The sequence below is a fragment of the Mustela nivalis genome (genome assembly GCF_964662115.1).
Source record: "Mustela nivalis genome assembly, chromosome: 15".
Taxonomy (NCBI): domain Eukaryota; kingdom Metazoa; phylum Chordata; class Mammalia; order Carnivora; family Mustelidae; genus Mustela; species Mustela nivalis.
The window spans coordinates 88,623,700-88,636,040 of NC_139034.1; the positions used below are offsets into that span (position 1 = coordinate 88,623,700).

The 12,341-nt window shown below is 63.4% G+C and overlaps 2 protein-coding genes and 1 long non-coding RNA gene across 24 annotated transcripts in view; 2 read left to right on the plus strand and 1 right to left on the minus strand.

Annotated features, from left to right (window-relative positions):
• ATP11A (ATPase phospholipid transporting 11A) overlaps positions 1-12,341 on the plus strand; it is a 217,341-nt gene that overhangs the window by 203,697 nt on the left and 1,303 nt on the right. The gene's annotated exons all lie outside the window — the stretch shown is intronic.
• Positions 1-12,341, plus strand: part of MCF2L (MCF.2 cell line derived transforming sequence like) — a 126,920-nt gene that overhangs the window by 92,305 nt on the left and 22,274 nt on the right. For 21 of the 22 annotated variants that reach the window (XR_014303393.1, XM_082701132.1, XM_082701120.1 and 18 more), the window contains 5 exons: positions 1,596-1,686; positions 8,453-8,572; positions 10,857-10,973; positions 11,462-11,611; positions 12,216-12,340. Coding sequence is in view for 21 of the 22 variants with exons in the window: in XM_082701132.1 (XP_082557258.1) it covers positions 1,596-1,686; positions 8,453-8,572; positions 10,857-10,973; positions 11,462-11,611; positions 12,216-12,340 (603 nt within the window). In the remaining variant the exon portion in view is untranslated. The remainder of the gene's footprint in view (positions 1-1,595; positions 1,687-8,452; positions 8,573-10,856; positions 10,974-11,461; positions 11,612-12,215; position 12,341) is intronic. The other variant, XM_082701124.1, reaches the window with a different exon arrangement.
• LOC309849027 lies at positions 2,813-7,305 on the minus strand. Its single transcript, XR_014303432.1, has 2 exons — positions 5,469-7,305; positions 2,813-3,260 (listed from the first exon to the last, which is right to left on the minus strand). It is a non-coding gene; the product is annotated as an uncharacterized lncRNA (long non-coding RNA).

Consider the following 12,341-nt stretch of genomic DNA (forward strand, 5'->3'; position numbering starts at 1 on the left):
GGAAACGTGCGCTCCTGGTCCGGTGGTCGGTGGTGTGCGCAGCAGAAACGAGCGTCTCCGGGGCCTCCATTCTCCCCGCATCAGGAAGGCCGAGAGCCCAGTGACCATCTGCTCAGGGCTTGAGAGGCTGTGCGACCCCCTCCAAGGGGGCTGTGTGGCTGCGTGGCTGCGCGGACAGTCTCGGCAGAGCCCCTGCTGTGGACAGAGCTGCCCGGAGAAGCTGTCTCCTCTCCTCCCTGCCGTGGCTCCCCGGGCTCCCGCGGCCAGCCCAGGACAGAGTGCGGGAACCGGGTTCCCCTCGCTGGCCCTCCGCCCGGCCGGCTGCAGGCAGCGTGTGGGGAGTGTGGCTGCTGTGGACCCCGGTGCCAGCACCGACGCTCAAGCGACAAACAGACCTTCCCAGCCGAAGAGCCAACCCCCTTCCACGGCAGCGCCGGGGGGCCCCGTGTGGAGCGCGATCGAGGCTCTGACCGGGGGTGCACGTAGGGCTGCACGGGAGGCCCGTGTCTACACAGAAGGGCTACTCTGGACGAAAGCAGACGCCTGGGCCTGCAGCCCCCGAAGGCCGGGGCCGCAACTGAGCCAGAACGCAGGAACAGGTGGAGCTCCTCCTCCCTGGTGCGGGGGAGTGCACGCAGCCAGCCGCACCCCTGCTCTGCGCATGGCCGTCGCCCCCTGAAAGCGGAGCAGGAAGGACACGTGGACAGCCCTGGCTTTGTTACGTAAGACGTGCAGCCGCCCAGCCTTCCAGCTGCAGCACTGACACCTGCTCCGTGTCGTCCTGATAGTCGCTGACGCCCAGAGCGGCTTCGCACAGACGGTCGCAGACCTGGAGATGAGCAGCTCGCGTCAGTGCCTCCCATCCTTCTTCCCGTGGCAGGGTCGCCTGGCAGTGGCCGCAGCCGGCGCACACGATTGGCCGGGATGTGGGGTTGTCCGACGGACAGAACTCCCTGGTCCCATGGCGACTCGGGCGTGTGCTGGGCTGAGGTCGGACCTGTCATTCCGTGGCCACTGGGCGCTCTCTCCGCCACAGGCGCCGTCGCCACAGGGAGCCACTTCTTGCCTCCCACTGCTGACAGACGCTTGTGAGCCTGTGGACGCCTCCGGGATCTTCTCCCCAGAGTGTAGCAATGCCATCAAGCAATGCCACATTTTATAATGTGGACACATGCAGGGACCTCAGATGCCAGGACCGATGTGGCATCAGAGCCTAACACTTGTTTTGGAGGGCGCAGCCGGCTGGTCAACCCGCAAAGGACTATGATTGGCTGTTGGGGTGGAACAGAAGGGGTCGCGGCCCCAGCAAGGGGGGTCTGCCAGGGTCTTTGCGCCACGAGACGGCCAGCGTGGGGCTGGGAGTGTAGGCAGCACACAGCGGGGGTCTGTCCCTCTTTCGATAAGAGCTCGCTCTGCATGTTGCCCGGACGAGGCGCATGGAAACGCAGCCGTCTGCTCAGATGCCGACTTGGCACGCCTCTCACCGTGCAGGGCGGACGCCGCCCCGGGCTTCCCGGCGTGTGAGGTCTCCTCAGAGCTTGCGCGCACGCCCGTGAGTCTGCTCATGCTAACGCGCATCTCTGTCCCCGTTTCAGCTTGCAGGACGCTGGCATCGGATTCATCCTGGTCATAGACCGAAGGCAGGACAAATGGACGTCCGTGAAGGCGTCGATCCTGCGGATAGCAGTAAGTGTGGGTGTCTGGGCTCTGTGACACCGGCCTCTGCTCGTCCCCTGGGCCGGGTGACGGCACTGCTTCTGCCCTAGCCGCCCGTCTGCCTGGTGACGGCTTGCGCTCTGCTGGCCCGACTGTGCGGTGTGGCGGCCCCCGCGTTCCCCCGGGCTGCGAGACTCACTGGAGTGTGTGTGTGCGCTTGTGTGTCATGTGTGTGCACGTGTGTGTGTGTGTGTGTGTCGTGTGTGTGCACGTGTGTGCGTGTGTGTTCTCAAACGCGTCCGCTCTGAGCGGGCTCCTATCATTTAGAACCCATCCCAGCAGCTGGTTTGTTCTGACCATTGGGTCGGGGCGACGCCGAGGGCGCGTGTTCGCTCTTCAGGGGACACAAGGTCCTGAATGAGTGGCACGTCCTGTGTCGCCCAGAGAACCTTCCGGCGACGAGTTTGCAGTTGTGCTAAGAGGCTTTCCCTAACTGACATTTTCCTTTCCAAGAGGCGTGTTTACCCTTTAGTTTTTCAGCAACCCAGACACCTTGACCCTCCCTGGTACCCGGGCCTGCGGCCAGCGACCCCGTGGCCGCCTTCCACGCTCAGAAGGGTGGCTCTCAGTGGTTCCGTGCTCACTGTTTTGAGCCTGCGGTGACGATCCGGGGGGGGGAGAGTTAAGTCGGCAGCTCTGCCCTGCCCACGAGCTCCACATGGAGCCCGCCACCCACACTCGCTGCCAGGGAACCAGGAGCAGCCGTGGCCGCGGTCGCTGGCCCGGACAGCTCCGCTGCTCCCACGCACGTCTTAAACACCCAACCCAATGGAGGGAAATCCCCCCAACCTCTTGCTCTGGGTCTGTGTTCGCACGCGCACACACACACACCCCACCTTTGGTTGCTGACCCAAGAGGCGGCTGTGCTGCGGCTCCGGGTGCGACAGACGAACCCCTCCCTCCTGCACGGATGCCTCGCTGTCCAGCACCGCGGCGTTGGAGGCTCGGAGTCCACTGTCTGTCCTGTGCACAGCTTCGGTGCAAGCATGTCCCTGGGCTCCCGGGTCCCACCCAGTGTGCGTCCCTCTCCCCACCCTCACCCCCACGCGCGTGTCCTGTGCTATCATTTATCTGAAACAAATCAAACACTTAGAAATGCTTCAGAAGAAGTAGACTCGTTATGAAATTAGCTCTCCCTTTAAAATCCGGTGAGGCCCACGAAGCACTTGGAAATGCCATCAGCTGTTAACAGCCAACGTGTCCACGTCCTTGTTCTAAACGCTAGATGGGCTTGTGCGTGGTGTCACGTGGCACGTCCCGGGCACATCCTCTGTGCTGGTCACGGGCGTCTCCTCCCCCACACGCAGGCCTGTCCCCGGAGGGCCCTCGTCCCGGCACGGAACAGTCTCTGCCCGTTGCTCCTCCCGCTCCGCGTCTCCCCACGCGCAGTGCCCCACGCAGCCTCCCGCTCTGGAAGGACGGCCACTCCGGCCCTCACGGCACAGGTTCCTGGCGTCTGGCCCATCTTCCCGCGGCAGGCACCCAGCGCAGGCCCCGGGCGAGACGGGGTGTCCGTGAGTGTCTCTCGAGGCCGTTGGTTGCGCCTGGGTGGGCACAAATACAGGACAGTTTCTTAAGAAAGAGAGAAGTTATTTTTAAGACCTGCGGTGGCCCGCGCACACCCCCGCCGTCGAGCCGCACCCTCTTCTCTCCACGGCCCAGCCTGGGTCCCTGCGTCGTGACGGCACCGCCAGACGGGTTCCCAGGCAGGCCGGCCCATCTGGAAACCTTTGTTTTGTGAAAAAACTGAAAAGTTGGTGTTTGAGTTTTAACGTTTTCACAAATTTGTACACAATTTAAACGGAGGCTTTTAGAGTCTCTTTTTCCCAGTAGGCCTCGGGGCTCCCCGTCCTGGCTCGGGAGACCCAGCCGTCGGCGCAATCTCCAGACTCGTCAGGATTTCGCATTCACTCCCGTTCTTTTTATTGTATGAATTTACTGCGTCGCCACTGCCCAAAACCTGCACGTGTGGTGAGCATGTTTGCGGAGCCTCTGCTCCGTGCCTGGGGCTGCGCAGGCACCGGGCACCGGAGAACAGAGCGTGGAGGACACAAGAAGCGTGTGGCCCGGTGGGATGCAGACCACCGACCGTTGCTGGGCCGCGGGTCCTGAGCTGAGCTGCAGACATGCGGGGTGCCCGAGGCAGTGCCGAGCCGTCCTGTGGGGCGGTCAGGAGGCTGTGAGCCAGGTCCCCTTGCCCTGGGTGTGGTGGCCATCCCTGAGCCCGGGGCGTGTGTGCTGAGACCACCGCGGCTGTCGGTGGGACAGGCCGGGGGAGGCAGAGCTGGCACGCTCGTCCCCATGCAGGAGAACGGGCTGGGGACAGAGTGGACCCAGTGATGCTGTCCTCTGCGGCTGTGGACCAGACCGCGGCTTCGGCGGCCTGTGCGCCCTCCAGGGGCGCTCTGGGGAGGCGTCTCCCCGCAGCAGCCCGGTCAGGGCCCCTGAGAGGGTTTCTGCCGCAGTGCCAGCTCTGGCCCATGGACAGTCCCCCAGCGCCTGGCCACAGTTTGCCGCCAGCCGGTGGCACAGTCCAGATGGGTCTGGCTGCCCGAGTGCGATACCACACGTCCGTAAGGCTGGAATCTGGGGCTGTTTTTAGCCACCATGTGCGCCAGCTCCTGAGCAAGGCCTTCCCCGTCAGGAGGAGCTGTTTCTGTCCGGAAGCCTTCAGCTTGGCTCGGGACAGACAAATAAGGAACCCGAGTCCGGGGTCCCCCAAAGCAGGCCTGCCGGGCCTCCTGTGTCAGCTCTCCGGGGCTGCCGGGGCGATGGGCACGCTCGCCTGTCACGGTCGTGGTCGCAGCTGGAGGACAAAGGGGCAGACAGGGGGACCCAGCCTGACGGTCTGCACTGGCCACGGATGAGGTGTCTTCTGGAAAATACCCGGACGTGCTCCTCTGGGGCTCCGTTTCCCATGTTAGCCCCTGCAGGACGCATGGGTGTGAGCCTCTGGGTTCGCATGACGGAGTATGCGTGTTTCCATGGTGAGGGGCCGGATTCAAGCTTGCGTGTGTCCCGGAGCACGCAGCAGAAGGCGGCTCTGGCAGAAGGCGCGGGACTGTGGTTTCCACCTGGAAAGCCAGGGCCGTCCGTGTGTGCGGAAGAGCTAGAGCGTGCCGTGTGTGGGTTCCATGGGGGAAGAACAGCCTTGCACTGAACAAACTAGTGCGTTCCTAGAAGGTGCCACTTGCTGGAGTCTGAGCCCAAAGTGCTGAGCACCGACGGCGGTGAAGACAGGAACAGCGTGAGCCCCAGGAGGGCCTCCCGGTGGAGGTGACACTGGATGCATAGGAGCCTCAAGGGTGTTTACCCAGAAACCACTTCACTTTCTGTCTCCACATGACCTTTGTGTGACCATCACACTGTGTGCGTCCCTGAGTCGGAAAGGAGACGACGTCCTCTGACCTCACAGAGCCCGCTGCGACCCTCCTGGGATCACCGAGGAATTCCGCGGCCGTCATCCCAAAGCCCCTTCCAGTTACCTGCTTGCACAGTGAAACCCTAATGCTGGCATCTCCCAGCTCTAGTGCACACGGCTGATTCCAGCCCAAAGTCTGGTTCCTGGTCATTGTGTTCAGATGTATGTGTGGATTCCTAACGCCTTCTCACACGGCCAGAGTCTTAGAGCTACGTCGTCCATGGAAGATTCGGGAAGGGGAAGAATCGGAAAGACCAGAGCAGACAGCAGGCGGAGGAGGGCATGTTTCCCACCCCCGCAGCGTGTGGCCCCCGCCGCCCGTGGAGCTCACCTTCCTAAAATCTCAGGGAGACAGACTCTGCTTCCTCTTTAAGTCCAAACTCCTGTCCAGCACACCTGCCAAGAGGACCAACAAGGGTGATAAAATACTGAAATTTAGAAAAGATGACCCTTGTCACCTCCGGAGGGAGACTTTCATAAGGGGCTTTCCTGAAATGGTGGTGGCAAATGTCGCAGACACTGGTGACAGATTGGTGCAGCCCTCTCTTCAAAGGTGACCCAGAATCTGCCCGCGGGGCCCCCAACCTTCACCACCGTTCCTCTGAGTCATTTCCTTTCTGCTCAAAGGAGCCGAACGGATGGGGCCGTCCACGTGAACGGGACCCAGGATGGGCGCCTCACCGTGGGCACCTGGCGTGGCTTGCTGGGGCATACCTTGGGGTGCCCCAGGCCCGATGCGGGCCAGCGGGTGGATGTGTCCCAATGTGTCCGGCCATGCTGGGACACGGCTCAGCACCCCGCTGCCCACGTCTTGTCCCCAGGGCCGCATAGACACGTCGGGGACACTGGGGAGGGTGTGAGCTTCCTCCCACCCCGAGGCGCGGATGACCAAGTGTGAGCGGCGCCCTAGGGCCCGGGGGAGGGCGGTGCCCACAGGTGACGGGGGGGCCTCCCGCTAGAAGCCCAGCACACAGGGATGGCGACATAGCCCAGGGTCGGCAGTAAGCGGGTGGCAGTTCAAACCCCAACAAGGAGGTGTAGGAGCCAGCCCAAACGTGGGGGCCTGGTGTGCAGATGGGCAGGGGGGCAAAGAGCTGTGAGGGAAGGCGAGGAGGGCCCTGTGACCCACGGGTGGTGGCCGGGCGGGGGTGGGAACCCCAGGACGGTCACTGGTCATCGGTGGCCTTGGGGCGGGGGCATGCACAGCAGAGAATCAGGGCTGGGAGATGCGTGTTTGGGCAACCTGAGTGTTTGGGGGCGAACCTGAAGAGAGGTGGGGGCAGGTACGTTTCCTCGTGGAGTGAGGCCCTCGGGCCCCAGGGGCGCTGGGCAGGGCTGAGGTTGGGGAGACTGCCGCAGGCGGGGTCTGGACTCGGGTCTGTTTGCAGGGTGGGGACGTCTCTGGAGGGCTTGCTCAGAGGGTGTCGTGACACGGCTGACTCCTCACGGGGTCCCGTGGCCCTTCCGTGGGGAATGGGCTCAGGGCGGTGTGGGGCAGGGAGTGGAGCCTGCCTGGGGAAGAGTGGGGAGCCCAGAGCAGGAGCCAGAGGGAGAGTCACTGGCTTTGGAACTGGCCGCGGGGCCGGAGAGGAAGGGGCGACCAGGAGAGCCCGGGGTAATGACCACCAGCCATTCTAGGCACCGGCGAAGGCACCAGCCTGGGTCATGCCGACGCCCACGGGTCCAGACCTCGGTCAGGGCTTCTTGGGCTTTTCTTCTGCTCCGGGGATTTGCACAGGGATCAGGCCCAGCCTCAGAGGCCCCAGAGACCCGCTCAGTGCAGATCCGGCTGTGGGGTTTTGGGGGAGAGACCAGGACCCCACCACCAGCTGACCTGGGGGACCCCTAGGCCTGTGGGCCAGGAGCTGAGCTGTCCCGGGGTCCCTGCTCCTAAGGCACTGGCTTCTCTCAGGAGCTCCAGTCCCTGTGACACCCACTGGATCAGACACTTGGGGGGGCCCCGGGTCTGAGGCCTGACCAGGGCTGTCACCGGCTCAGTGGCAGCCCACACCCAGGCAGTGACGGCGGCCAGGGAGGAAGGTGGCCCAGGGCACATGTGTTGTCAAGGTCCTGCTGCCGGGACGGGTGCCTCTGTGTCTCCAAGGACGCCTGCCGGGATGGGGAGGGTCACGGGGAGAAGGCCCGGGCAGCTCCTTGCTGGCTCCTGGCGCCGGCCCTACTGAGAGCAGGTGGATGGGAGGGGCCTGGGTACGGCGGCAGCCGAGCGTCCATGGGCGGGCGGACCGTGAAGACGCCGGGACGCACAGCAGGGTCTGCGGGCTTTGCTCATCTCAGGCTGTGCCGTCTCTGCTGTACGTCATGTTCCGGCGGCTTCGGCACAGCCGCGCGGAAACCCGACTCGTTCCTCCAGAACCTCTGCCTTCAGTGACGGGGTCTCCCCGGAAATCAGCGTCTCGGAGTAATCGGCGCCTGGAATGGGCTTTTACTAACCGTCGCACCTCGTTTCTGAGGCTCCGTGTAAGCACGGAACGCTGCGTGTTCCAGACGGAGAAACAGGCACAGGGAGGCCGGGCACTTGCCCGAGGTCACGCCCCTTGCAGGCAGGGCTGGTCTGCGAGTGTACTGGGGTGACTCTATCTAGAGGCGTGTGAGCTAACCTGTCTTTGTTTTACGACCCATCTGCGGGTCTCTATGGCTTCCTGTTCACTTGACAAGTGTCTTGGTTCCCTGCGGCTGTCCTTGCAAAGCGCCCCCAGACTGGGGGGCTGGGAGCGGCAGAGTCACTGCCCCATGGTCTGGAGCCAGAGGTCTGAGGTGTAGGTGCCGGCAGCTTGGTCCTGGGGCCACGAGTGGGACACGGTCCCTGCCCCAGCTTGTGGAGGTTCCTGGTGACCTCTGGGGCTCCTCGCCTGGCAGCTGTGTTCTGCCGTCTTCACACAGCGTCTCCGTGTGTCCGTGCCCGAGGGTCTCCCTTCCATAAGGACCAGGCACATTGGCTCAGGGACCGCGATAATGACCTCATGCAAACCTGGTCAGCTCTGGAAAGACCTTGTCTCTGAAAGTCACGTCCTAAGACACTGGGGTTTGGACTTGACATGTGACTCTGAGGGACGCCGTTCGGCCTGGAACAAGTGTGATGCGCTTCAGACTCAGAGGGGCTAACCTCGGGGTGTTTGCCAGCAGCCTGACCTTCTCCTTCCTTTTCAGAAGGGGGCTGTGTCTCCAGATCCCGGGGTCAGCAGCCACTTCTGCTCGTCCCCCGTGTGGACCATGCGGCCCGCGGCCGGCGCGAGGTTCCATGCCCCGCCACACGCCGGCCCACGGCCCTCCCACGGCCCTGCTCTCCCCCTGCAGGCGTCCTTCCCGGCAAACCTCCGGCTTGTGCTGGTTCTGCGGCCCACGGGGTTGCTCCAGAGGACCCTCTCGGACCTGGCGCTCAAATTCAACAGAGATGACTTCAACATGAAGGTGCCGGTAAGTGTGTCCCGTGTCTGTGCTGCAGGCGGACCAAGGGGGGTCACCGTGCTCTGGGCCACGCGCAAGAACGAAGCTCCGGGGGCAGCCGTGCAGATCGCGTGGCTCTGGCGGGAAGAGCTGGTCTGTGCACACAGGCCTTCCGTCCCTGCCGCTCCCCGGGCCGCGCGTCCCCACTGTGCCTTGGACGGGTCGCTGTGGGGTGCAGGTGCCGAGAGCCACGAGTCTGGAACATTCTTACCGGCGAGGGTCGGGCTGAAGAAAAAGAGAGGCCAGTGGGCTGAGAGCCATCGTCAGCCTCCTAGTGAGGAACGGACAGGCTCTGCCGGTGCCGGGGACAAGGCGGGGGCCAGGGCAATGGGGGCCAGCAGCGGGGTGGGTGGCCCCCGGCACGGGCAGCCCCAGAAAGGGCGTTGCATGCCTCCACCCCCGTCCTTGAGAACAGAAGACCGCATAGGGTCCCTTACCTGGGTGCCCGCAGGAAGCTGGTTTCCCGTGACCCCTGCTCAGTCTCGCCGGCTCCTCTGGGGGCAGCATGGGGCAGGGGCCCCGGTGCATGTGTCCTCCAGGAAATCACTTGTTCTCTGGTGCATAGGACGAGAACGTACAGGACTAGCCCCAGGCCTCGTAAGCTCCCGACAGTACGTACCAGATCGTGTTTGCCGGCCTACGCGTCCCGTGGCGGTGGTTGTCCGTGAGGCCTGTGCTGCCTCTTCCTCCGTGTGCCGGCTGGTGGGCACTCTGCGCGGTCAGGGTCAGGGGCCCTGAGGGAGGCATCACGGGCTCATGGACGAGTTGCCCTCAGCAGCCCTAAACCGCAGGCTGGGGGTCTTGGGGACACCGGTACACTCCTGGTTTGAAGCACTGGATGCCTTCACTTCTGATGGCCCGTTTCCTGGGGACGGGCCAGGACAAAGCCATGGAGACAGCGCCGGACGGTAGTGGCCCAGCCCGAAATCCACCCGTGCGGGGTCTCCTCCAGCCTCGTGACCCCCGTGTGTCCAGCCTTTCCCTACTCAGGGCGAGCGCACCTGGCTGCAGCAGGCCTTGACGCAGACACCCAAGGACAGCATACGGGGCCCATCCCAAGGGCTGTGGTCTCCCCTGCAAAGGGCACAACTGGTCCAAATCAGTGAGTTCCCAAGAACAGCTTTCACCGAAATCACCACCAGGGCCTTCAGCCGATCCATTTTCGATAACCCTTGAAAAGTAGAAAACATCCTCTCGCGACCACCACTGCTAAAATGTGATCATTTTCGCAAAATGTCCGGTCTGGGTGCTGCGTGCTGACCTCAGACCGGACAGAAAACGTAAAGAGAAACGGCCCTACCTCCTCTCCGCCACGTAAATGTACGCGAAGCGTGTGCAGGGCTCAGCTGGGACACGGGAGTCACAGGGAAGGTGGCCAGGCTTTGGTCACGTGGTCACAGGGAAGGTGGCCAGGCTTTGCTGTTGGAGGGGCGGAGTCCTCTCTGCTGAGACCCCGGCCACCTCAGGGACGTTTCAGCCGCTTCTGCCTGAAGGTCGTGGCTCGCGGGATCTCGGCACCGTGGACAGTCCCGACTGCGTTTCCCTCTGTGATGGGGCTATCCCAGGGGGTGGGATTCAGCGACACCCCACACCGTGACGATCAGAAACATCTCCAGACGTTGTCACGCATCCTTTGGGGACAGAACCTCCTGGGCAAGACCCAAGCTTTAAACTGACACCCAAGATGGTGAACGCAGCCCTTTGGACTAACCCTCTCAGGACATGTCTGCCAGCATCTGTCCCACAGCTTACGAAGTGACGGCTGTGCCTTGATCCAGAACTCGTGGACAGAACGTCCCAGAAAGGGCAAGCGAGAGACAAGTCCATGGGGAGAGTGTCCTGGGTCCCACGGAAGAGCACAGCCAGACTCTGGCATGCCTGCGGTGACCCCACTGGGTTTCTGTGGGCATAGGGACAAACCGACGTCCTTTTGAAGCGGAGTCCCGCTCAGTTACTGCCAGGAGCCCCCCCAGGGAGCTGATAACGCCTGCGGGACACCCCGTGTCGGCTGTGAGCCCAGCTCTTGTTGGGGCTCGAATGCCTGCCTTCGATGCTGACTTCAGTCGTCACAGCCCAGTGCATGCTGAGGCCCTGAGAGCTGGTCGGCCAGCCCGGGAGGGGTAGAGCAGGAGTTAAGCCCGGGCCCAAAGCCAGATGCCTCCTGTCCACGCGGCCCCACTAGTGACCAGTGGGAGGGCATCGTCCCTCCGCATCTGCTGGGTGGTCTCCTCATGGGGCGGCTTCTGTCCTCCAGGTCATAATGCTGAGCTCAGTACCCGAATTACACGGTTACATCGACAAGTCCCAGCTAACTGAGGACCTGGGCGGGACCCTGGATTACTGCCACACCAGGTGGCTGTGTCACCGCACAGTGAGTCCTCTGGCTGCCCGCATGCAGGGTGGGCTGTGCATCTCCCTGATCCCAACCTGAGCGGCTGGAGAGATTTTGCATGACGATGCTGCTGTTTCCAAAGACGTGTTCCTAGTAACCTCAGTTGTGTTCTCCAAGAATGAGGAGATGGTCTCAGTGGACCTCAGTCATCTAAAGCAGCAACATGAGTAATGAGTTCGGGAGGGGATTCCTCTGGGCTCGGAGACCGGACAGGAAGGACAGCCCCTGGGGTGGGGGGGACGGAGCGTAGAAGGACTCTAGCTGAGGAGGACCCGTGTAGACAGAGCCTGGTAGGTTTCTGGACAAGTCGGGGCCTCAGGAGCCCCTCTGCTGATGCGGGTCAGGCTGGCTGGGGCCCCACCTCTGCCCCAGGACGCCCCCCATGGGCTCCGCACCGGACACCTGCTTTCCGAGCAGCAGGAGGGTGCGCGGTGCACAGCTCGGTGATGGTTCCCCCTCTTCCCAAGGCGATCGAAGGTTTCGCCCTCATGGTAAAGCAGACGGCTCAGATGCTGCAGTCCTTCGGCACCGAGCTGGCCGAGACGGAGCTGCCCAACGACGTGCCGTCCACAAACTCGGTGCTCTGCGCACACACAGAGAAGAAGGACAAAGCGAAGGTACGTGTGGCTTCGGTGGGAGATGGGGGAGAGGAGGGGGCCCCTTGTGCCTCAGGCAAGACCGGCCTGTGGCCACGTGGAAGGCACAGCGAGCTCTCTGGGGACTGAAAGTGCCCTCTCCTGCATGCGGCCTGAGTGGGTGGGGTCTGAGAGCAGCCGGAGCTGCTAGCCTCTCTCTGAGTGGCTCCTTTGCTGTCTAGACGGCCGGGCCGCTGGCCATGAGCTTCTGCTGCTGATTAACACAAGCAAGGCCGGGTGTCTGCCCACACCTCCCAGACAGCAGGTGGGGGACAGCGGGCTGATCTGGGGGACAGCACCCAAGGAGCCTGAGCTGGGCCGGCCGTGGCTCTGGGTCAGGGCTGGCCCCACCCCCAGGAACCCGCACTGCCCTCGCTTCCGGCGGTGAGGACGCCACGGAAGCAGGAACGCAGAGGTCCAGTTTCCTGCTGGTCTCTTCCCTCCTCCCGCTGCCCCCAAGTGACCCGTAGCCCTCGCTGTGCCCTGGCCACAGCCAGAGGAGTCTCTGGACACCTGCCATCCTTCGGCAGCTGTATGGGAGACATGGGAGTGAGCCCGGGTGCCGGGCGCTGTGCTGTCCCCGCAGGAGGACATGAAGCTGGCACTGGATGAGGGGCGGAGCCTTCTGGAGAACATCAGGGAGCCTCTGGGCAAGTGTGGGGAGCAGAGCCTGAACCAGGACCAGCTAGACAACCAGACCACTGTGCAGAGG